Source organism: Pararge aegeria, chromosome 12, assembly GCF_905163445.1.
Source record: "Pararge aegeria chromosome 12, ilParAegt1.1, whole genome shotgun sequence".
Taxonomy (NCBI): Eukaryota; Metazoa; Arthropoda; class Insecta; order Lepidoptera; family Nymphalidae; genus Pararge; species Pararge aegeria.
The window spans coordinates 7,288,498-7,311,271 of NC_053191.1; the positions used below are offsets into that span (position 1 = coordinate 7,288,498).

At 34.6% G+C, this 22,774-nt stretch overlaps 1 protein-coding gene across 1 annotated transcript; it reads right to left on the bottom strand.

The window, feature by feature from the left end:
• Positions 1 to 877: 877 nt before the first annotated feature.
• LOC120627906 (peptidoglycan-recognition protein LF-like) lies at positions 878 to 18,289 on the bottom strand. Its single transcript, XM_039896029.1, has 9 exons — positions 18,144 to 18,289; positions 16,821 to 17,031; positions 16,354 to 16,472; positions 15,940 to 16,145; positions 5,523 to 5,532; positions 4,461 to 4,550; positions 3,471 to 3,705; positions 2,652 to 2,770; positions 878 to 1,363 (listed from the first exon to the last, which is right to left on the bottom strand). The coding sequence occupies exons 1-9, from the start codon at positions 18,220 to 18,222 to the stop codon at positions 1,134 to 1,136; spliced, it is 1,299 nt and encodes a 432-aa protein (XP_039751963.1). The 5' UTR covers positions 18,223 to 18,289; the 3' UTR covers positions 878 to 1,133.
• Positions 18,290 to 22,774: the final 4,485 nt, after the last annotated feature.

A 22,774-nucleotide genomic window follows, 5' to 3' on the forward strand; every position in this document is an offset into this window, starting at 1 on the left:
ACGCAATTAAGGCATTTTTATGCATAAAACCAATTGATTAAGTTTATATTAGTAGATTAGATTCAGACTTATTTGTTTTATAAATACATTATGTACCTCTGTTTTGTGAGTTGCGCAAATTATTATGGAATCGACTAGAGAACTGATCTTATCACAAAATTCTAAATACACAGTTGTTGCATACTTTCTTTAGCTTTTAGATAATAACTATAACTAACTAGTAACTACTAAAAGCCTGACCGGGAGAATAAAAAACCCGCCATACTGTAAATAAGTATAGCACCTTGTCGTTCTATACACTTGGTTTGCAATATATGCATTGCCGCGCAAATGTAGCTTCCCAAGAACAGGTGTTTTTATTTTCGTGGTTAGGCTTTATTTCACGTAACAACATCTTCTAAATAGATAGGTATCTTCAAACGAGCAATTCTTGTATATATATAATTGGAATCTCGGAATCGGCTCCAAAGATTTTCATGATATTTAGTATACATGGGGTTTCGGGGGCGATAAATCGATCTAGCTGGGATTCATTTATATTGGAATCTCGGGCAAAAACTACAAAAAATTTCCTTTTTGATAGATTCTGATGCCTGCGATGCGTGAACGGTAAACGTTACGCCAAACGACGGAAGTATGTAGTAAGTATATCGTAATTTTCGGAATTGTTGTTTCTTTAAAGTTCTATAAAACAGCAACATACGAATATATTTTTAAGACGGCTCATTGGCGGACGCAGTCGCGCGGGCCCGCTAGTTCATCTTAATAACAGCTGCCATTACACTGCGCATTGACAATTCAAAAATTAAAATTAAATTGATTAGATACACCTTTCTTAGATTAGGTACTTGTATCTAGTTTTAATAATAAGTTTATAAATATACTTAATAGGAGCCTCTTTATGTCATGGATATATTAAAGGTATTTGCTATTATACAATTTTAAACTAAGATTTTGTTGGGTAATCTACACTTCTTAGATATAGTTCAACATACCACGATAATATTTTGGGATTTGTCGATATTTCGACCCAGTTGCATGGATCACGACGCGACGGGACTCGGCCGTCGTACTCGCACGGGGGGAACTATATTTAAGAAATATTGCTACAATTTAATGTTATATATACAACCTCATATTTTCTTCAGCTCTTCAACTTCCGGTAAATCGTCAGCCGAAGCCGGGAAAGGCGCATAGTGATCCCAAGTTTGGATTTCATTGAAGAGAACGTCCCCAGGGCACTCAGTATCACGGACTTGTCTGTGACCAACCAGCTTATAATCTTCTTTCAAATATCCCAATTCAACTCCTGCTGCTATTAAAGCCTGAGCGGTTTTTAGTTGACTCGTAGGGGGTAGAGAATCTGGAATGGAAACAATTGTTATATATCCTAATAGCATACTTCTTCTTTGCGTCCTACGTTACGTCCTTTGGGGCAAAGCGCAGACACAATACTTCTCTATTGCGACCTGTCTAATATAGCATACTGATAGATCCTTTCACAATTTTATTGAATCTCCTTCAATTAGAATTAAAAATATGAATTATGAATGTTTGTACAAACTAATAGCTTTAATTCTAAAATAATTTAATGATCGCAGAAGAATGGCGGATCTGAATTTTGTAAAACACATACAAACTTATAAACATTTGGCAATAAATTTCAGTTATTTTCACAATATAAAAAAAAAATTGTTTGAAATAATATTTAAAAAAATAACTTTAAATCATTCGAAAGAAATGTAGAATTCAAATGCAATTATAAATAAAAATCCGTCACATTTCTTCGCTTATAATAATGCGCCAGATTAAACGGATGACGTGACGTGGACTTGTGACTGTTGAGTGGGTACACAAATTAACATTGTGTTCAATCAAGCCTTAAATTATAATCCATTGTTATGTGAACCATATAACAGCGAGATCTGATTGTAATCTAACAGGCTTGGGATCACTTTAAGGATAATATCTTTAGCTTAGCACAGCCCAACTCTTTAAAGGGAGAGAAGGATGGACCTTATACTCTGTGCCAAAGCGGAGTGGCGACCTTTAATGATCGGTTTTTCATTTTGATTTTTTGGACCAGTTGTGGTAAGTAGACTTTGACTTCCCTTTCGTGGGGGCCGAGTTCGAGCCCCGATAGGTGCGTTTTTAAACTAAGCATTTAAATATCTTTAACCTGCATGCCTGAGCTGAGAGTTCTCCATTAGAGTGTGCAAAGTCTACCAATCCGCACTTGGCCAGCGTGATCCCTTCTCATTCTGAGGGGAGATCCGTGCCCTGTTGTGGGATATGTTGTTGATATTAGGTTGATGATGATGATGATGAAGATTACCAGTTACGTATTTCATGCGTTACCATTTTTTTAAATTTGTTCTGCGGTTCCGAAGATTAGAGATCTCGAACGTGCTGTGTGATGTGACACGGCATTTTTTAATTTACAGCAAATATAAAAAAAGAAAAAAAAAGCAGTGTTGGTAGAACTGCCCTCGAAGGGGGCAGGCAACAGAGAAGTCGAAGGGAATCGCTGGAAGTAAGCGGCGCAAAACCGTAGAGAGTGGCAACTCCCCACAAAAGTCCTATGTTCAGCAGTAGACGGCCTGTTATTGAGAGGCGAGTTGATTACTACTATACATGGATTAGATACTTACTGCTCCAGTCTCCAACAAGGCATATTCCGATGCTAACGTTGTTGAAGTGTAAAGCATGAGCTCCGAGAACGTCCCACCCTCTACCTTCGTACGCAGCACCGTCAGCTCCGACAGCGAAACTATAGATTTAACAAAACATTAAGTATAAAATTAAAGCTGTCTTACCCAAAAATTATGCATTTACCTTATGAGGTAAATACTGTGGCAGTCCAAGTTTCTATTTTAGGGGTGAACTTAATATAATTTAGTTTTGCTGATAAGAAATTCACAGTAACAGAGTTTAGAGTTCGGAAAGTGACGTCAAACACCCTGTCTTAAAAAGCACTCGAAGCCGTCGGTTATAGTTCTTATCAGTAACATAATAACGGCTTGAGCCCGAAAGCCCACTGCAGTAGCGGGGAAGGCATTGAATTCTCTTCTATGATAGGCTTTGTCTGCACATAACTGTCGCAGGTTTTCATGTTGGGCTAACATATTAATAACTTATCATTGAACCTAAATATATAAGGTCTAGATATTTAAAGCCCTAATTGTCAATTGTCCATATTGGCAATACGTACGGTCGTAATGGATAGAAGCAGGCGTTACTTTGCGGAAATCCATAATATATTATGAAAATTAAGCTTAGTTTGCTATATTCCGCGATAAGCAGGAGATATGGTGTAATTTATAATTTCTTCAATCCTTATACTCCCCACCAAACAGATCTTCGGCAATGTACCCTCGTGAGGGTAGAAGAATAAAAGTCCGCGAAAAGCAGGAGAATCTGTATGATGGTAAGATTAAATTTCATAACAGTACGGTCGAGCATAAACTTACTTATATCCAATATCCCACCATCCTCGATCGTCCATATGAAAGTTTTGCATGCTTCTCATGGCCTTTTTGCACGTTGGACCATCATAACAAGCGGGAGGTGTATACGAGTGGTGGATGACGACGTAGGGAATTGGGGTCTGCAATGACAGCTTTTGCTTTGCAGTGCGAGCCGACCACTGCGCTCGCGTCACGAACGGAAAATCGTAGGTCAACACTTCATTATCGTCTGTATCCTCTGATGATAAAAATATATTAGTAGGTCAGACAGTACTTATTACCTGAGTAAGAGTCCCGTCCGCACAGTCAGACGACTTTGTTGCCGGCGGCTCGATACAATTTAATATTAATAAAAAAAAATTAAAACCCTCTACAAGAATATTCACTTTCCCTTGAGGTGGATCCCATATTTAAAATCTAACATAGAACACTTATGACTAATTCACCTTTCAAACAAAAAAAAAATGAAATTTAAAATCAATTGAAGGAAGGAAGTGAAGTTTAGAATGTTCGATATTATTTGCATCATATTTTTAATGGGAGAGTGTGGAATTTTAATGTCGAACATTCTTTATCTGTGCTAAAGATTCTAAAATTCTTTAGAATTTTTGTTTAAAATAGAAAGGTCGATAAAAATTTTGTACGTCACATCTCATTGAATCTTATTTTTTATTGCTTATTTATCAAATTTAAAATCATCAAAAATGTACACACACACAATATTATATTTTTCCTTTGTATACTGTAATATCAAGAGTTTCTCTTTTAAGACTCATCATAGACAATACTACTCTAATAGCGTTTAAACTCTATTAGTTTAAACGCTATTAGAGCGGTATGACGATATTTACAGATTTTTTATACAGGTCTGTATTTACGGGCTGTAAAAATTATACAGCGGCTAGAGTTTAAGTATATTGTAAGTAAACAAAACCATTTGATACAGCATCGTGCATTAATTAGAACAGAAAATAAATGTACATTGTTACTTACTTCTGAACAGCGCAGGAGCACCTACAGCAACGGCCAAAATATTTGTGCACATCATGAATTTCAGTAAAACCATCATAACTAAGTTCCACACTATGATAGTTTAAAGACACTTCACAAGGTGACTTATAAACAACTTCGTACACTTCTTTTTCTGTAATAATATTTAAAATCTTTAGTCTTTACGTCAAATATTTTCAAATGTAGGTATTAATTTGTATAAACGTGACGCCTGTTTTCGATAATTTATAATAATAAACAATCTAGCTTTTGATAATGCTCTTATCTAACACGTTATATGTTGTTTCCCTACCAGATTTTGCATATTACCAACAGATCCAATCGCTTGTCTAAAAATCTCTGAATGCATGTAGGTATATGGAGAACCGACTTAATGTTTAATTTGTCTTTAGCTCCATAATAAGAATTTTGCTGAAAAGCGTAACTTTAAATCTGGGCGTTTGTTAACCGCAATGGTCCGATCGGATTTAAAATTAGTTATATTTAAATGAATGGGCTAACATGGCTGGCGAGCTGCTTCAAAGGTCTGTGTTTTTAATCTTTCATTCATTATTAGAGATGGGATATAATATTATATTAATTGCTGAGACACTATAAGTATGTATAGGTTTTGCAAGTAAGAGGACATAAAACGAAATTATTATTCTTTACTTCTGAGTTAATTCGTTCGATAGCTGTTCATTCGTGATATACCTACTCGTATATATTCAGCATTAGCGCATCACTAGAGGTCATGTTAAAATAAAGTCACGTGATCAGTACCGTCATATTTGTTATCTTTTTTCATCCAATTGAAATGTACTGTAACGACATAAATATTTAATGTACTGCTCAGACAATAATGCAAACTCACGTATTCGCCTGATTTCGTTTTTAAAGTAATTTGTTCCAAGCGCACTGATACCGACCGTACCTACTTATAGTATGTATATTGTATCTTGTAGAGGCATCTGTTTATTATATGGACGGATAGATTAGGTAAATATTATATCAATGACAAATTGATTAACGTACACGTGACGTGGCTGGAGTGGCGTGACGTACCTTCACCTACCTAAGGGGAATTGGGTAAATACATTTTGCCCTCTAATTGGTTTGCCAAACTTGGAAAGTATTTTTCGGGATAACATCTAATGAATTTATTTCATTGCGTACCTAATTATGCTAGACTAATACAATATTATGTTGACTGTTTTGTTGATTTAAGTAGAAACCATGTTTGTTTCATTCGTATTTTATAATTTTCAACGAAGGTCTATTTATTCAAAGCATCACCGAAGAAAGAAAGTTTTTACAATTTTTATTTTACTTAGCGGCACGTTTTTGTCGGTAGGATGGTAACTAGCCACGGCAAAAGCCTCCTACCAGGTTTAATATTCAAGTCGACCCTAAATGAAGAAAGAAGATGATCACTATAACATGAAAAGGAAATATAAAAAAGAAAAAAAATTAAAAGAGAAACTAAATATACAAAACTATACGAAAGGAAAAAAACCAACTTATTCTAAATTAATTATTTTGAAAAGAATGAAAGAAAATTATTAATGGACTAAACAAACAAAATCTGACAAGCTAAAAGAAGGATTATTAAAATGGTGTGCCCAAATCACAACCAACACAATCCAATAGTACTATTGATTAAAGACGTCTTTGCAAGCGGCTACAATTCGGGTTGTGATGAAAAAAAAGTATTATTTTCATATTTTTGCATCCCTCATGACATTACTTTTTATAGATAAAGGATGAAGATACCTTTTTCATCAAAGTCTGATGATGTTCGGCTGTATACCTAAGTTAGACCGAGGCGTATCGCCGCTCTGTCGATAGTTCTGTTTTTGCTTTATTTTAGCTAAAAGAGTTTTTTTATATATGAATATGTTTTTTTCTTTATATATGATATGATATGGTACCTACTATTGTAAAGATGATTTTTTAATGTTGAATTCGAAAAGAGATACTGCTGAGTTTTTTGTCGGTTACTTCTCGTTAGAATCTGCCAAACTGGTAGAAACATACAAAGGGTAGTGTTGTGGTACTAGGTAGCTCATAATAAACAAAAGTAATTATCCTGCGGAAATCGTTTATTAGTTAGTCACCCTAGTACTACTCTTAATAAATGAATAATAGTTTATCAGATGTTTTCTACATGAATAACGAGTCGGTGCATACAAACTAAATTAATACGTAACGTAGGTGCCTATACTTGTGAGTATGACTACTACTCCTGCAGAACTTTTAATCATCAATACTTTTCAAAAGCCTTGCCTTAATTATTAATTCAGTAGCATTGTTAAGTGGTGATAGCCCAGTAGGCACGACTCTGACTTCACTTTCGGGGGGCCGAGTCCGGTTACCAGCTGCACCACTAACTTTTCTAAGTTATGTGCTTTTTTAATTAAAATATCACTTGCTTCAACGGTGAAGGAAAACATCGGGAGGAAAGTTGTATGCCGGACAGTTCTCTATAATATTCTCAAATGTGTGTGGAGTCGACCACTCCGCAATGGGCCAGCATGGTGGACTAAGGCCTGAGCCGCTTCTCATTGTGGGAGCAGACCCGGGCCCTGTAGTGGGCCCGTAATGGGTTGATATGATGATGATGATGATGATTGATGAAATTTGAATCGTAATTTCTACACATAAGTTTAAACTACTACACTTTAACTTCCTTCTATGGTTAAAATTAAAAACACTCATACTTATTTAAAGTTCTGCTACAAACGTATCTTAACAAAAAATTGCTAAAAAAGTAATTTAGGTAACATAAAAAACACATTTTCCTGTTACTAATATTGAATGTCTAAACTTGTTTGTTTGTTTTAATACTTTGTTGAACATTTAAAAAGTACATGGGCGAAACTTAATGCCTGAAGTCATTTTCTACCAGTCTAACCTATGATAATGTGGACAGGGTTTGAATAATTGTGCGTAGATAGACTTAAAAGGTAAAGATGACAAAAAAAAACAAAACTGAAGAGGTGTAAGGAGGAGGAGAGGATTTTGAAATTAAAACTCTAATTTAACTTACAATAAAACTATTATGAATAAATGAGTGTAAAACAGCGTCGTAAAAATATTCTGGAAATAGTATGTTTTGCCAATTAAGAAACAAAACTTTATTGTAAACGACCTGTCAAATGCTTATATATGATATGATCACGGATTAAATAATCACTAGATATGACCGACAAAGATCGTGAAAAAAAAGAAATGTGTTTCCAGTATCTAAATACAAATTAAAGAAGATGAAAAGAATATCCAGATTGAATTTTTTAAAACAACTTTGTCCCTAGTAAGGTATTGGGATTCTCAGTGGCGTGCATACAGGGTTTGCACTAAGCGGGCGGATACTATTAGGTGGAGGAATTCTCCAGAACTTACAAGTAAAAAAACTAACTCGAACTGGAGATTTTTTCATTTTACATCACCCACCGCTTAGTGCATACCCTGTTTTCATACCACTTGGGATTCTGTACTTATTTTAATATGAAATCGGCTTTTTTATCACTTTATCTCTTATTAAATGTTTCCTATCCTTAATTTATTATGAATGCGAAAGTGTTTCTTACCTATATCTATCATTAACGCAATAACATGGCATTGTGATTTCTTGAATAATAGGTATAAGACAGGTATTATGAGATTCTCTAAAGCGGTTTTGGTTTTTTGTTTTAGTCTTATTGGATTGGATTTGATTGAAATAAGTATCTTAGAACGTAATTAATGGACTAAAAATAACAACACATCGTAAGTCCGTAATAAAACGAATCTTGATAAGTACGTAATAAAAAAAAATTGTACATTTGGACTCACCTATGTCTTAAGAACAAAAACGCAGGTTGATTTTGAATAATACAGAAATCACAATATCTGTTCTACTATTTCACTAACATTTTTCATTAACTTTAGAATATGCAATTGTTTGTATCCCGCAAAAGTAAAGGCAAAGAAAAATAAATTCACCGTCCATTCCTTTGCGGTAGTAAGCATACTATAGCTAGCTAGTTTGGGAGGCAGCTATGTATATAGTGGCCAGCACGCCCAGGTTTATCCCCGGCCGTTTCATGAATGAATCGAGGCGAAAACACTATTGAGAAAAACATGCTATGAGAATTTAAATTATACGTGCAAAAGTAAAACCTGTGTTGTTTTTTACCCACAATAGAACGGAGCTATATGTATGTGTGTATATGTACACACACTTCATCTAACGCCAAAGTTAGAGGTTGTGTATGGTTGCTTGTTTATTTCTTTTAAGTTTCCTGAAAAAAACTCTATTACAGTACTGTCATAGTGTTTTTAATTACATACTAAGTCTATGAGTAGATTTCTAAGTTTTATTATCTTAGTAGGTTCTGTTCGACGTACATCTATACCAACCACAAATAAACACTGCGCTTTTTTGCTATTTTTTTTCTTTTTTATAAGGATTTTCACGTTTTAAGGATGTAGGATGCGGTGCGGTCGTTTTTCGATGACGGTATTTTTAATTTGGTACTTTTGTGTATATTTCATTGGACTATTATTTCTTTCCCTGTAGGACTAACCGTATACAAGGACCGTTGTTTTGCGTTATAAATACAAAGACGCAAAACTAAATAATTTTGTTACCAGTAGGACTAATTTAATACACTTTCGAAACTTTAATACCGCCTGGTTGTAGTGACTCTAACACTGAGTTTGGAAGGCAGAATCTACCGGGAAGTAGCCAAAAAAAACTCAGCGGACTCCTGACGGTGTAAATGGATCAGACCATGATATAAACACACAGCCACACTCAGACCGACACACAGGCACACACTAACACACGCACAAACACACACACACGCACACACACACACACACACAAAGACACAAACTTATGACGCCAAAACGTCGGGGTTAATAAAACAAAGCTTCACATTATTTACACGCATTTTCATAAACCAAACTCTTACAAATAGACTTTTTGAATTAATATATTCCGGGCATTGCAAATGGTAATATGAATAAATATATATTAGTAATGTGCCGTGCCGGTAGGTAACAAAACTAAGTTTCCGCAGCGGCTTTACAAAGTAATTACGCGTCTGATAGATCGAATCGTGATTGGTTTAGATATTCCTTTATGTAGTTAGCGAAAACAATTTCATAAAATTATCAATTAATCACTTAATATTAGTGCTAATTTATCTATATACTTCTTTGTTATTTATCTTTTCCTATTTCTTTATCATATGGAAAGTCTTTTGGCTAGCTGACGTAAATAGGCCTCATTTTTCACGACATATGATTTCCAATGAAATAAGATTCCAAATTTCCCATACTAACTGTATTCTGTTTATGTATGTATGTATGTCTGTCCGCGCTAGTGACGTTTAATATGTATTAAAATAGGTAATCCTAGTAGGTTAATCAGCAAATCAGCAATCGATATTTTTACTAAAAATTTTTATTACATAAATGAGGGTTAAGCGGGCCTATAAAGCAAGAGTAGGAGAAACTTTTGATTTATAATAATTTTGTTATTTTTTCGTGTGAGAAAAGTAGTAAGTAATTTTGTTTTTTACAACATTCCATTGTGGGTAAAAACACAAATGAATATTATTGGAAATTTTTAGACACTTGTTCAAAACGCATTGGCCTTGTAATTTAGCGTAGCTAAACGAACAAAATTAAGTTCCTATGTTGAATAATAAAAAGCGTGTTAAATTAAAGAAAACGGAAAAAGGAAATAAATAAATAAAAGACGTCGCAAGGAAGGTCTCGTGTTTTTATATCAAAATGGCCGGTTGGGTAAGTGATTATATGGATGCTTGAGGTGGGTCAATGACAATAATTAAATTAATGTATCCTTACCAGTAGGTTTAGTTACTAGCTAGTCACGTGCCAGATGCCAAGTATCTGGTGTGTCCAACTGTAACAATTACACTTTAGTAGACTATACTAAATTTTACTAGGGGTGCCAAAACGGGTAACCTTTAAGTGCTGCTGATAACTTTTGATACGTACTCGGGGTTAAGCAGCTTTTGCCAACGAAGTGTGGATGAGGGGTTTGACTATACTGCGCTTCGGAAGGTTTACGGCAATGTTGCGAATGGGACTGATATAAGCAGGGATTATTAAAAGTAGACTTCTACTCTTAGTATTAGTACTCAGAGCTTTTGTGACAGAGCTCGTCTGGGGTCCGGGGTGCTACCACCATGCTTTTTTCTGCCGCTAAGCAGCATTATTGCTATACTGTGTTCCGGTCTGAAGGGCGTGGAGGCAGTAAGAAGCTTTTTCCAACTCCGAACTTCCAAAACACCGACCCTTAGGTCGTCCTCGGCCTCTACGCCCCTCAAATGAGCCCTCCATCAACCTTAGGTTGCCTGTAAGAGATTGCTTGCAGCAATAAGGCCGCCTTTGCATGCCTACAATTCTTGTTCTTTTGCTTATGCTATATTTTATGTACATTTTGACGTTTGTGTGCAATAAAGTATTTCTTCTTCTTCTTCTCTTTAGCTCTCTCGTGCCTTGCATACATTGCACAATCCCTACATTCGGCTCTTTATAAAATTCATCCAGTTTGTGGTTGCACCTTTCTTTATGTGATCCAATGTAATATAATCATATTTAACTAGGTAGTTCAAATAGAGACAAAATCCGGAATATAAAGGATTCTTAAAGCATTATATTGTTTTTATTAAAAGAACGTGGTAGTTCTCACCTTGGCTTATTTTTATTTAATTCATTCATTCAGAGAGCATGCGAGAGTATGAGGGTACAATGTCATTTGAAACTGTACCTTCTGGTATCCTCACTCTTTTCAATTAATTTCAATTAATATTTGTATTATGAATCCTAGCTAGATAGATTTATCGCCCCTAAACCCCCTGTATACTAAATTTCATGAAAATCCGTTGTTGGAGCCGATTCCGAGATTCCAATTTTATTTATACAAGAATTGCTCGTTTAAAGATAAAAGATATATTATGACTTTATGAAGGAAAACATTGTGGTAAAACCTGCATGCCCGAGTGTTCTCCATGATGTGCATAAAGGCGTGTGAAGTTTACAAATCGGTTTGTGTTGACTACAGCCAAAATGCTAGAAACCCTTCTCATTCTCATTCTGAGAAGAGACCCGGTCCCTGTAATGGGCTCGTAAGGGCTTGGTATTAGATCTCGAGTATTGCTATTAGACAGTTAGGATTACCAAAACGAGAAGAAAACAAAATCAAAAAAAATTTATTATGATTGCAAATATACCTACGTACATCATTACCTTACATAATCATATTTACTACACGTGTTTATCAGCTGATCATATAAACTCGTGAGCTTGCCTATATAGACTCAGACAATATAAAAACAAACAATAGATTCAAAATAATGGTGTAAATAAATCCATGTGTTGTCCGAATTAAAGGTAATAACAAATGTATACATGACCATCATTTCTCCTCCCAACTAAGTACACTTACTAACAGAAACTATCTTCGACCAATAACAAAGTTGATATGTTAACAGTTTTCTAAAAGTTTTTTTTGAAAAATAAGTTCTCCCTAACGAATAAGGACGCTATTTACGTTAGTTTGCTGGTACAGAAAGCATAAAAATGACGAAAGATCTTGTTTTAAGAAACTAGTATTAACTCAACAGATATAACAAAAACATAAAACTTTTTCGGCTAGCCCATATTTTTGGTTGGTCTAGATTTGATCATTATTACAAATATTCGATGCGTGTATTTAAAGCGTTATCGTATACAATTAAATACCTACGTTTTCACCAGTCTTAAATAAAATAATTAATGAAACAATTTTCAGCACGACTGTACAGCCGTACAACTAGATGCAATCATAACATGTATTGCATAAATGCATCTAAAACCTTCCATTGTACTTGGACCTTTATTTACCTTCATAATAATGACACTTTATCTTCGTTGTAGTTATTTATTGTAAACTCGTATTTAAATAACCATTAGTAGCCGTAAATATACCAGGCGGGCATAAAAACGGTGACGAAGACGTGCCGCCAAGCGATTAGCGTTTCGGTACGATGCCGCGTATAAACCAACTAGGTGTATTTGTTTAATTTTAATAACTGCCATACCCTTGACAGGTTAGTTTCGAGTGTTCCGTGAAGGTAAATTTAATATGGTAGATGTTTTACGGTGAATGGCACTCTAAAAACCATAAATTGTGGCAATTAACGAAAGAAGGAGTAAGTGCTCTTCATTCAAGCAAATCCTACACATTAGCTTAGCCCTGCGGCTTCGCCCGCACAAATTACGACTTACGCAGCGTAATCCTGCGAGTACATAGTGTACAACCTACCTCAATAAGTCAAAAACTAACGTAAAGATTTGTTCAGTCGCACAGGCAGTGGCAAATATACATAGCTATGATATTTAGTAAAGATATAAAAGATAGCTATGGAAATTATGTTAACATATTTAAACAGATGACTGAGTGTTAGTTATAAATACACCTATTCTTGCTCTTGGAGCTTTAATCACCCACTATTTGAAATCTTTAATCACGTAAACATAGCCAATCGCAAATGATCGTCCCTGGGTACCATTCCCATCTCGCTGCCGACAAATAATATGGGGATATTAGTCAGTAGTGCTGGGTAAGCAGCGCTGACCCAAGTCTGTAAATGGATGGAAGGACTTTTATCCTCATCGAATCTTAGAGTTAGAAAAAAAGAGGAGAACAAACTGCAGGTGGTACAAAATATAAATACATACATACGAATAACTAAATACATAAGCTCATAATACAAGCATAACATAATACATAAGCTAATATTCAAATATGCATCTAACCATATCATTTGGACTTTGGAAGCTTGTAAGATAATTGTTTGTGATATGTAAGTAGGTACAGGAATAATCGCGATCGCATGTTTAGTTGATTCATTTGCTGAATTTAGGTTAACCAAGAAAGTTTCTAACATGTTTTGTTAGGTCTAACCAATACAATACTCATACGAGTATAGGTGTGTGGCACAACTTTATGTATTCAGAATAGTTAAGACTTAAGTGACTGGTTTGCTGAGGAGTTCTGTCTTCAATCCTTTTCATCAAATCAACAGTAGTTCATAGAACTAAATGATGCTTGCTGCATTAGTTCAAATCCAGTAGTTAAATAATTATTTTTAGTATGGAGTTATGGTGTAAATTCAGATTCAACCGAAAAGAGCCGGCAAGAAACTCAGCTTATTGCTCTTTTTCAACATCATTTTACTAGCCCCAAAGTAAGTATAGCTTGTGTTATAGGAACTAAGATGAATGATTTATATTTTAAAAAATTCAAAATTCAGTTATTTCGAGTAGGCCTACTTTATAAGCACTTTTGAAACGTCAAGTATGTATGTTTGTAGTGACTTTACCATCGGTTCGGAAAGCAGATTCTACCAAGAAGAGCCGGCAAGAAACTCAGTAGTTCTTCATTTTTTATGAATAATATACATAAATACTTATTATATACCTTTAAACAACACACAAACATTTTCCAGTTGTGGGAATCGAACCCACGGCCTTGGACTCAGAAATTAGTGTTGCTGCCCACTTCGCCAATTGGCCGAAAAATGCTTCGTCAGGTTGCTTGGAAGATCAAAATCCAAGTTAAGTATTTCATCAATTGTATAGTAACCTCGCCGTAATAAATGTGTTTTGTCTTTTAACACATTGTTTAAAGCATTAGTAGATCGAAAATTATCTTAGGAATCGTGTTATAAAACGTATACTCAATCCCACAAAAACTTCTTTACCTCTCGCTGTCATCAATAAACTGGGTAAATCCTAATCTTCTTTTCATACATATTTTAAAACAAAGTCCCACGCTGTGTCTGTCTGTCTATCTGGGCACGAAAAACTGAAAAACTACCGAACAGATTTTCATACGGATTTTACTAAATAACAGCGACATAACTCTTGCGAAAGGTTTTAGAAGGGAAGGGAGGGCAAGATTTCTTTCTTTCTTTCAAGATAGAAGTAGTGGGTGAAATAGAAAATACCTCCATAAACAAAACACGCGAAGAATGGCGTGCGCCACTGCGCACACACAGACGGTCACACGGCCACCACGGTGCATTCTAGAACGAAGTTCAGTTCGATTTGCGCTAGCCTGAGAAGTGTGATTTTTTTATGACACAGTGAATTCCTGAAGTGGAATTCTTTGAAAAATGTAAGAAATACTACAGTTTCGTTTTATTTATAAGTTTCTGCTACAAATTGAGTGTATAAATTAATTATTACACCTTCACACACACTGTCACACACATACAACACACATGATTATATTAGGTTATAGATGTCTTGACATTATTAATATGATTTTTGTTTAGGGTAAAATGGAAACATTTCCATCATGCCTGATGCCATGCATGACAATAATAGATTCTTTATTTTCATTTCTACCCTCAATTGGTATTTTTTTTATTTCTAAACGGTCTTCGAATATAAAAGCAAGAATAACAGAAAATCTCGGAACCAACAACTCAGAGGGCGATGAATGATTAATTGTCGACTTGATATTGATTATCGATTTCATGAAGACACGCCTAATTAACATACCTGATGTCAGAATTCACAGGCATAGCTCGCTCGCTGGCTCCTATGATAACCTATAACCTATGGTAACCTAACCCATAACCTATTATTAAATATATTATAAAGTAAGTGATTTTGGGATCATTATCCGGAAACAGCAGCACTTTCGTTCGACGATTTCTAAATACATAATATATTTTCTCAGCTTTTTTTATAAATAAAAAAAAACGAGACAATATTGCGATATAAAAGCGAAAAGCTACATGTTTTCCATTTAAAGCAATGCTTATGATAAGGAAAAATAAGTTAGATTTTAAACCGGACAGCATTTTAAAAGCGTATAAACAAGATGTGTTTTGGAACCCATAGAAGACTGACTACAAAGTCGATCGTGCACAATAGTCATTTCTTATGTATTAAATGCAAAACTATTCAATATAATATTTAATCCATTTGAAAGTGTATGGCAAAAATGATTGATGACACATAAAAATAATGTACCACTGTTTGAAGTAATCATTATTATCTCCAAAAACTGGAAAATGGAAAATGGAAAGTGTGTGGCGAAAATGATTGATGATACATAAAAAAATGTACCACTGTATGAAGTAATCATTATTATCTCTTCTGTCTAAAACTGTTATAGTTAAGTCAGACCTATGGCATCTATAATACCTACAAATTCTACAATTGAATTGTATCGTTTCTTAGATTTTATGTAGATTAAAACAGCGTCAGTCAGTTTTTTCGCAAAATAAAGAAGTATGTGTTTGAGTGGGTTCCTGGATTGTTTAGATTCACAGTTGGACCCGGTAAGTGGCACTGCAAAAAGGTTCTAGTTTATTTTAAGATATTAGAACCGGTAAACGATTTGGTGCTGACGAAGTTGCGCGGATCAGCTAGTAAAAAATAAAGTAAACCTCTAATAAATAATTTAATTATCTTTTTTATTAATAACAAATTGCTCCTCGGAGTAATGGTCCCACTTTGATATTATATCTAGTAATGCGGTCCCGGGACATTCTGTGGCCATGATCTGACTGTGTCCCTTCAGTTCGTACGTAGGGCTGATAGCACCGTTCAGAATGCCTGTATTTATCAGAGACTTTGTCGTCTCCAGCATCTCACGTGGTGGTTGTTCCACTGCAAACAAAAAAATACTTTTTAAACTGCACGACAGAGAGCTCTCCAAAATGTTCTCAAAGGTGTGAAATCTACCGGCTAGCGTGATGGACTTAAAACTACAGAGCTCGCCGCTCCAACTGACGTCAAGACATCCATTCAAGGCAAGAAGAAGATAAAATTAACGCGGGCACTAACTTGCTGATGTTCATTTCACAGGCATAGTTACCTCTCCAGTCTCCAATAAGGCAAATTCCGATACTGTAATTGTTCACTGGACCAGCGTGAATGCCGAGATTGTGCCAGCCCCTCCCTTCATACGCTCCACCTTCGCTGCCTACGCAGAAACTGAACGAAAAGATCAATTTAATTTTGACACTTTCTGATGCCAATTCTAACACAAAATTCTAAACTTAAATGTATTGATACGTAATCTTGAGTATTGCTGTCCTTTTACAATGTTCCCTGTAGAAAAGCACAGCATTATTTTGGGTAACTTTGTAAAGTTTAGAGATTTATGTGCAACAGAATTGACTGTAGTAAAAAAGAGTAATCTCGGGGGTTAAACCAAACCAAAAACATGGTAAATGAACCGCTTGTTTCCAGCGGCTCCCAGCGACTCGCTTGAAGTCGTCGACCCATCTCGTTGGGTGTTGATCACTAAGATGTAAAGTACGTACAACAGATAATACTTACTGGTATCCAATGTCCCCCCAGTCTAAACTATTGTGATAGTTCTGCATGGATTTCATCGCTGCTTTACATTGCTGGGTGCTGTTACAGGCCGCAGGCAAGTATGTGTGATGTATAATCACATACGGGACGGGCGTCTTCAACGGATGGATGTCGCTGGCGGGGGCCGCCCCCCAGTTTTCTCTCGAGTATAATAGGTATGGTGCTTGAACGCCTGTAAATAAACAAAAACATTTGGGTTCTAAAATTAATAATACGGGGTTAGAGCTTACTTTTATTTCTATTTACTAATTCAAATCTCCAATTACTCACGGGAGATAGGAATTGAGAGCTTTGACGCTCCACTCTGGAGACCAAGCAGATGGCTCACCAGTCAGTGAAAAGCTATGGCATATAAATAAAGCTGCCCTGTGTTTATTAACCTGAGGCCCAGGTGTTAAGCTTCAATGGTTATGTGCCTGTAATTAAACCAGCAACCAGGTAAATAAGACCGGAATACGGCAATGCGCCATGGGTGTACCAAGCTTCTGGTCTAGGGGGGGCAAGTGAGATTTTTTTAGATCAGATATACCGCGGCTGTTTTCTGAAAATCTTTTAAGAGGGCCCTGTATATACTGATACTGAAGCTAAAACTATATTTGTTTTAAATTTTATCAGTATATCTACAGTTCATACATTTTCTACGAGATTCCACCTGGGGTATGCCCACCTGCCCAAGGTGGCATTTCTTACCCAAATGAGACGCATAAAATTATGTAGTTAGATTAATTATTTGAAATGAATGAAGTCTACATATCATTTTTCTTATAGATACATAGGGGATATCTCCTTCCAAAATGAGAAGGGGCAAGACCGCAGTCCACCACGCTGACCGAGTGCGAGAACTTTGTAGAGAACTCTAAGGTTTGCAGGTTTCCTCACGATATTTTTTGACGGTTGAAGCAAGTGATATTTTAATTGCCGGGATTCGAATTCGCTTCCCCGAAAGTGAAGTAAAAGTCTACCCACTGGGCTATCACCGCTTTTAATTGCTTAAATTAAAACACGCACAAAACACCGAACAGTCAGAGGCTTAAACCCATTCCACTCGCAAGGGGCCGAAAAAAAAATTCACGAAAAATTATAAATAGTAACAATCAGTATCACAAAAAGTAAATACTAAGTTGAAAATAGTATGGTACTATATAAAATAAGATAAACATTCAAATGAATACGTAAATATTTATTTTGATAGAAACTAAACTAATTTTATAATAGGAAAATAATTCTATTCTTATTTTAATTATTTTATATGAGCCTTAGAAATTGTTGCGTAAATAAACATACCATAGAGTTGTGGGCAGCCGATTGCTAAATACACGTGAATGGCTAGCACCAACGTCGTGAACGCACAAGATAAAGACATAATTACTACGCTATTATATAAATACAGTAAATACAACTGTACATAAGTATGTTCAAGTTAATAAACAATTTTGCTTTGACAGTTCGTACTTTTAAGCGTCCCTTATATCACGAATTCAGAGAGCGGTACTTTCCCATTAAATAAACAATTCCTGTGAATTATGTATTGTGTTAATAGTAATGCTTTTTGGAAAAATGTATGTAACTTTGCGACGCTTTTATTAAATAAGGTAAACATATCTAATTAGTATAGGCCTCACTCCTCTGAAACGGCTTGACCGATTATTATGATTTACTTTTTGCATATTTTTATATAAAAATATTATCTTTCGCCTCGAAAAAACGACACTAACAATAGAAAAAAGGTATTTAATACATTGAAAGTTTTATTATAACGCATTATCTAGTTATCTCATTATCGGATATCCAAGTTTCGCTCTAGTACATTAAAATTTGAGATTTGTGTACATTTGAATCAATTAAATCACCGGAATGAGCCCGCAGACTTTGACTTGAATTGAAAGTGTATACTGCCAACCCTTTTTTGAAAATATAAAATTTTGAATATAACTAACTTGAGGGTGTCGGTTTTTTGTGTCGGTGTGCGCGCGCATCGTAAAAATGTACTCTAATCATTGTTCCCTAACGCGCCAGAAGAAGTATAACTTCTAAAACATTAATTGAGTTCGTACAAAGTCGTGGACAATAACTAATGATTTATATTTATAAACAAATATTGAATCAATTGTAACAGCATTAAACTGATAGCAGGAGTCACACATTTGCGATATCGATTTTATCGTCGAGTGCTCGCGCAATAATTCTTATATTTTCTTGAGTGGGATGAATCATTTGGTAATTTTCTATACGTGGTTTTTTCAAGTGTTTTCTTCTACTCCTCGATGACTATGAGGGGCATGGTTTTGTCATTTTTACAAAAGTAATAGAAAAAATGTTACATTCGCGATTATTCATAAAACAATAAATTTTGACGATAAATTATCAAGATAAAATTTATATTGAAAATAAAATAAAATCAAATCTAACACCTACGCCTCAGTTTAATGGAGTGGTACTTTTTAGGACATGTTCCTTCCAAGCTATGTGTGTTGCTCAGTTTATAAGCGATTGTTTTCCGTTAAAATCCGTCCGTATAATTTTTTTTTTCCAGTACTGACGGACTTCTTATCACTGATAGAAATCCGTCTAAACGTCTATTTTATGTAAGATCGGTGGTAGATTTGACGCTCCAAAAAAAAGAGAGCAGAAGTCAGCATTTTCAATGCTGAATGCATGTGTTGCACAATCAACAGCAGCCTAAGATGAGACACTAGCGTCCAATTACCAATACCAGTATGGGCTATTATCTCGCTTAACAAACATATATACAACAGATATAACATTACCTATAACAAAATTTACTTGTACCCACTAACGTATAAAGAATGTTCAACGGCCAAGTCGTACAACATTAACTATAATAAAGAAATCGCAGGAAGGAACCTTAGATTTGGCACAACTTTGTCTGGATTTCATTACTTTTTAGAGATAAACAAGCAACTCCATCGAGCTCCATCATTGGCTAGTTTTTTACAGAATGTTTTTGGTGGGATAACTGTTAAAGTACTGACAGATATGACAGAGTCATTGACCCCATTTGATTTTTAAAATGAAGATTGTTTCGGTCTAAGATCAATATCTTCAAAATAATAAATTTCAGCCAATTACACAATATATCAAAGAATCTAATTTGTAAATATTAATAAATAATTAAAAAATCAGTGTAAAGTAATAAGTATTTTATTATAACTTATAATTGCGCAATCCATAATTATCAGATTTTTATTGAGATAAATCTGATGCACATGAGCCGTTAACATTATGGCGGGGAACTACCTTGTAGATTGACCTACAATGTTATTATTAAACGTAGGGTATTAGCTTTCTTGTTAAGGGGAACTATGCACTAGCTTTTAAATGATAAACATTATCTTCGTATCACCAATATACAAAATTCAAAATTTACTCAAGCTTTCAAGTAGACCTAATAAAAGCACTTTTGAAACGTCAAGTCTGTCTGTTTGTAGTGACTCTACCACCGGTTCGGAAGGCAGATTCTACCGAGAACATGCCGGCAAGAAACTCAGCAGTTGCCCTTTTCCAACATCAAAAATTTACATTTTACATTTTAACATTCATTTTTCTATGTTGTGAGAGATGAAAGCGGAGCCGGATGCTTCCAAGCAACCTTGTCATTAAGAAATTCATCAATTGTATAGTAACCTCGCTGTAATAAATGTGTTTTAACATATTCTTTAAACTTATGCATTGGTAGATCCAAAATTTACTCTCTACTATTTATAAAATTTAAGCAAACAAATTAAATTTAAGTCCGTTTTTAATAACTGGTTTTTACCCCACTTAAAAAGGAGGATTTTTACGACTATATGTTTTTTTTATGTTCGTTACTCGATTACTCCGCCAATTCCTTTTTAAATCCTTTTTTTTGGGATGTCATACCTCAGAGGTATCATTTTAATTTGGTGAAGATTCATGAGGGGTCCTGGAGAAATGGTGGAAGCTATTCAAATATTATAGGCACACCTATTTCGATATTTTTTAATGTACATAACTTGAACATTTTCTTTCGAAATACACCATTAGGTCACATGAAACGGATGATGAAAACTACAGATAGCCACCGTGACTACACAATAAATAGTATTGCGTATCCTTTATGGTATATAAAACGTAAGCATTTAGGCTCGTCACAATAAAGGAGTGCCGACAGAACTCCTCAACCATTAACCAAAATATAATATTTTGTAAATGTTATGACAGTTATATAAAAGGGAATCGTATAGAAACTACGAGTATATCTATACTTACTTACTATATTAGTCTTTTTACAATTTACTCGGCACGAACTTAATGCATTCTTAATTTTCTTATTAAAAAAAAGAAAAAAATAACTTCTGTCTGTCTCTGGCTAATTTCCTTAACGGCTTGGCCAATTTTGGCAACGTTTCAAGTTTAAAAAAAATCTTGTCAGGTTCTTTAGTCACATCGCTTGACAATAATCTGGACACAATTATAGTATTAGGCAAGGGTAAAAGACCACGCGCCAATCACCTCTTCAAAGGTCTGATCAGATAAAGTGGCTCACAGGTGTCACTTACTTACTTACTTTACTCGCATCATTTTTTAATTGGTGAAATTGCCCGTACAACTGTGGCTGTTGAAAATAAGTTGTTAGTACCCAATGTTTATATTGCTTTGGTAATTTGTGTTAATTACCAGAATTGATAAGTAGATCAATAAATCTTTACCTATGTACGGAATTTCAGGAAATTATACCATGCAATGAAGCAAAAACCACTTATTGTCAAAATCCTTCTTCTTTATTAACATTTAAACAGAACCATATTTTCAGATCACAAAATTCCGAACAGTTCGGCAGGGTGATTAAGACAGGTATAAATCTTGCCATACAATAAATGAGCAATAGTGACGTTTGACAGCAGTGATCGCAAGATTTTCTTCTGTTGCAAGTCTGTCGCGAGATACGTAATCACCCTGCCATTTCTTTAGTGACAAACATAAAGTTCCACTTTCAAAATGTTGCCTCTATTCACGAACAATGTATGTATACACATGAATTGTCTTCAGATGTATAACATTATTGAGTAGGTAATACAGTAATACTTATTCAAGATCAAAATAATATAATATAGGGTAGTTCTATTCTATTCATATTGTTATTTATCTGATTGATAAGTGACTTAAAACAAATGAAAACCACATTTTTAGTTTCTTTTTTATATTAGTTATAATAATTTATGAAACAATCGACAAGTCGCAGATTTTTCTCGTAAATATGTAGACTTTAAAAAATTATTTGTGCAAATCTACAATGAAAACTCAAAAAATTATCAATAAATGAAGCAAAAGGTAAGTATAAAAATCTACGAGTATCCGATACAAGAACTATTATACTAGTATTTCATGTTTGTATATATGTATTTAAGTATAAGTATAAAGGCTTTTCGGTGACATTTTGGCACTTTGCTTCATCTTTATTGATGTACTTAAATGTGAAGTCCCCTCAAACAATTGTTTCCAAAACACTTTAAAGATATTTCTAAATTAAATATATAATAGGAAGGAAGACATGGCTTTAGAACAGTATAATGAAATAAATTAATCATTAAAAAAAAAAACATTATTGAACCTAATAATCTAATAAATTTAGTCTGTGATATTTCATAACTACAATAACTTAATTATTTACACATATATACATTATCTGAAATAAATATTGAAGAGGCAAAGACTGCCAAATAAGAATATAATAGGTAATTACTTGCGAATGCACCGGGTTTTAAGTACTGGGTACTACGTTAAATATACTCACCTGTATCTTTACCTAACTAGTTACTGAAGCCAGGTTAGTGTTTTTTGGTTGTAAATAATAAATGTGTAATATGAACGTGTGATTTCTTGGACGCAGCTAAGTTTTTTTTTGTTATCTCCTTATTCACTAAGATTTTAAG

Excerpts from the sequence above, each read along its gene's own strand:
- LOC120627906 (XM_039896029.1), bottom strand. The coding sequence starts at position 18,222 with ATGTCTTTATCTTGTGCGTTCACGACGTTGGTGCTAGCCATTCACGTG. Across the intron at positions 3,706-4,460 it reads TGCTCCTGCGCTGTTCAGAA|AGGATACAGACGATAATGAA; the intron begins GTAAGTAACAAT and ends TTTTATCATCAG. Across the intron at positions 2,771-3,470 it reads TGGTGGGATATTGGATATAA|TTTCGCTGTCGGAGCTGACG; the intron begins GTAAGTTTATGC and ends TTAAATCTATAG.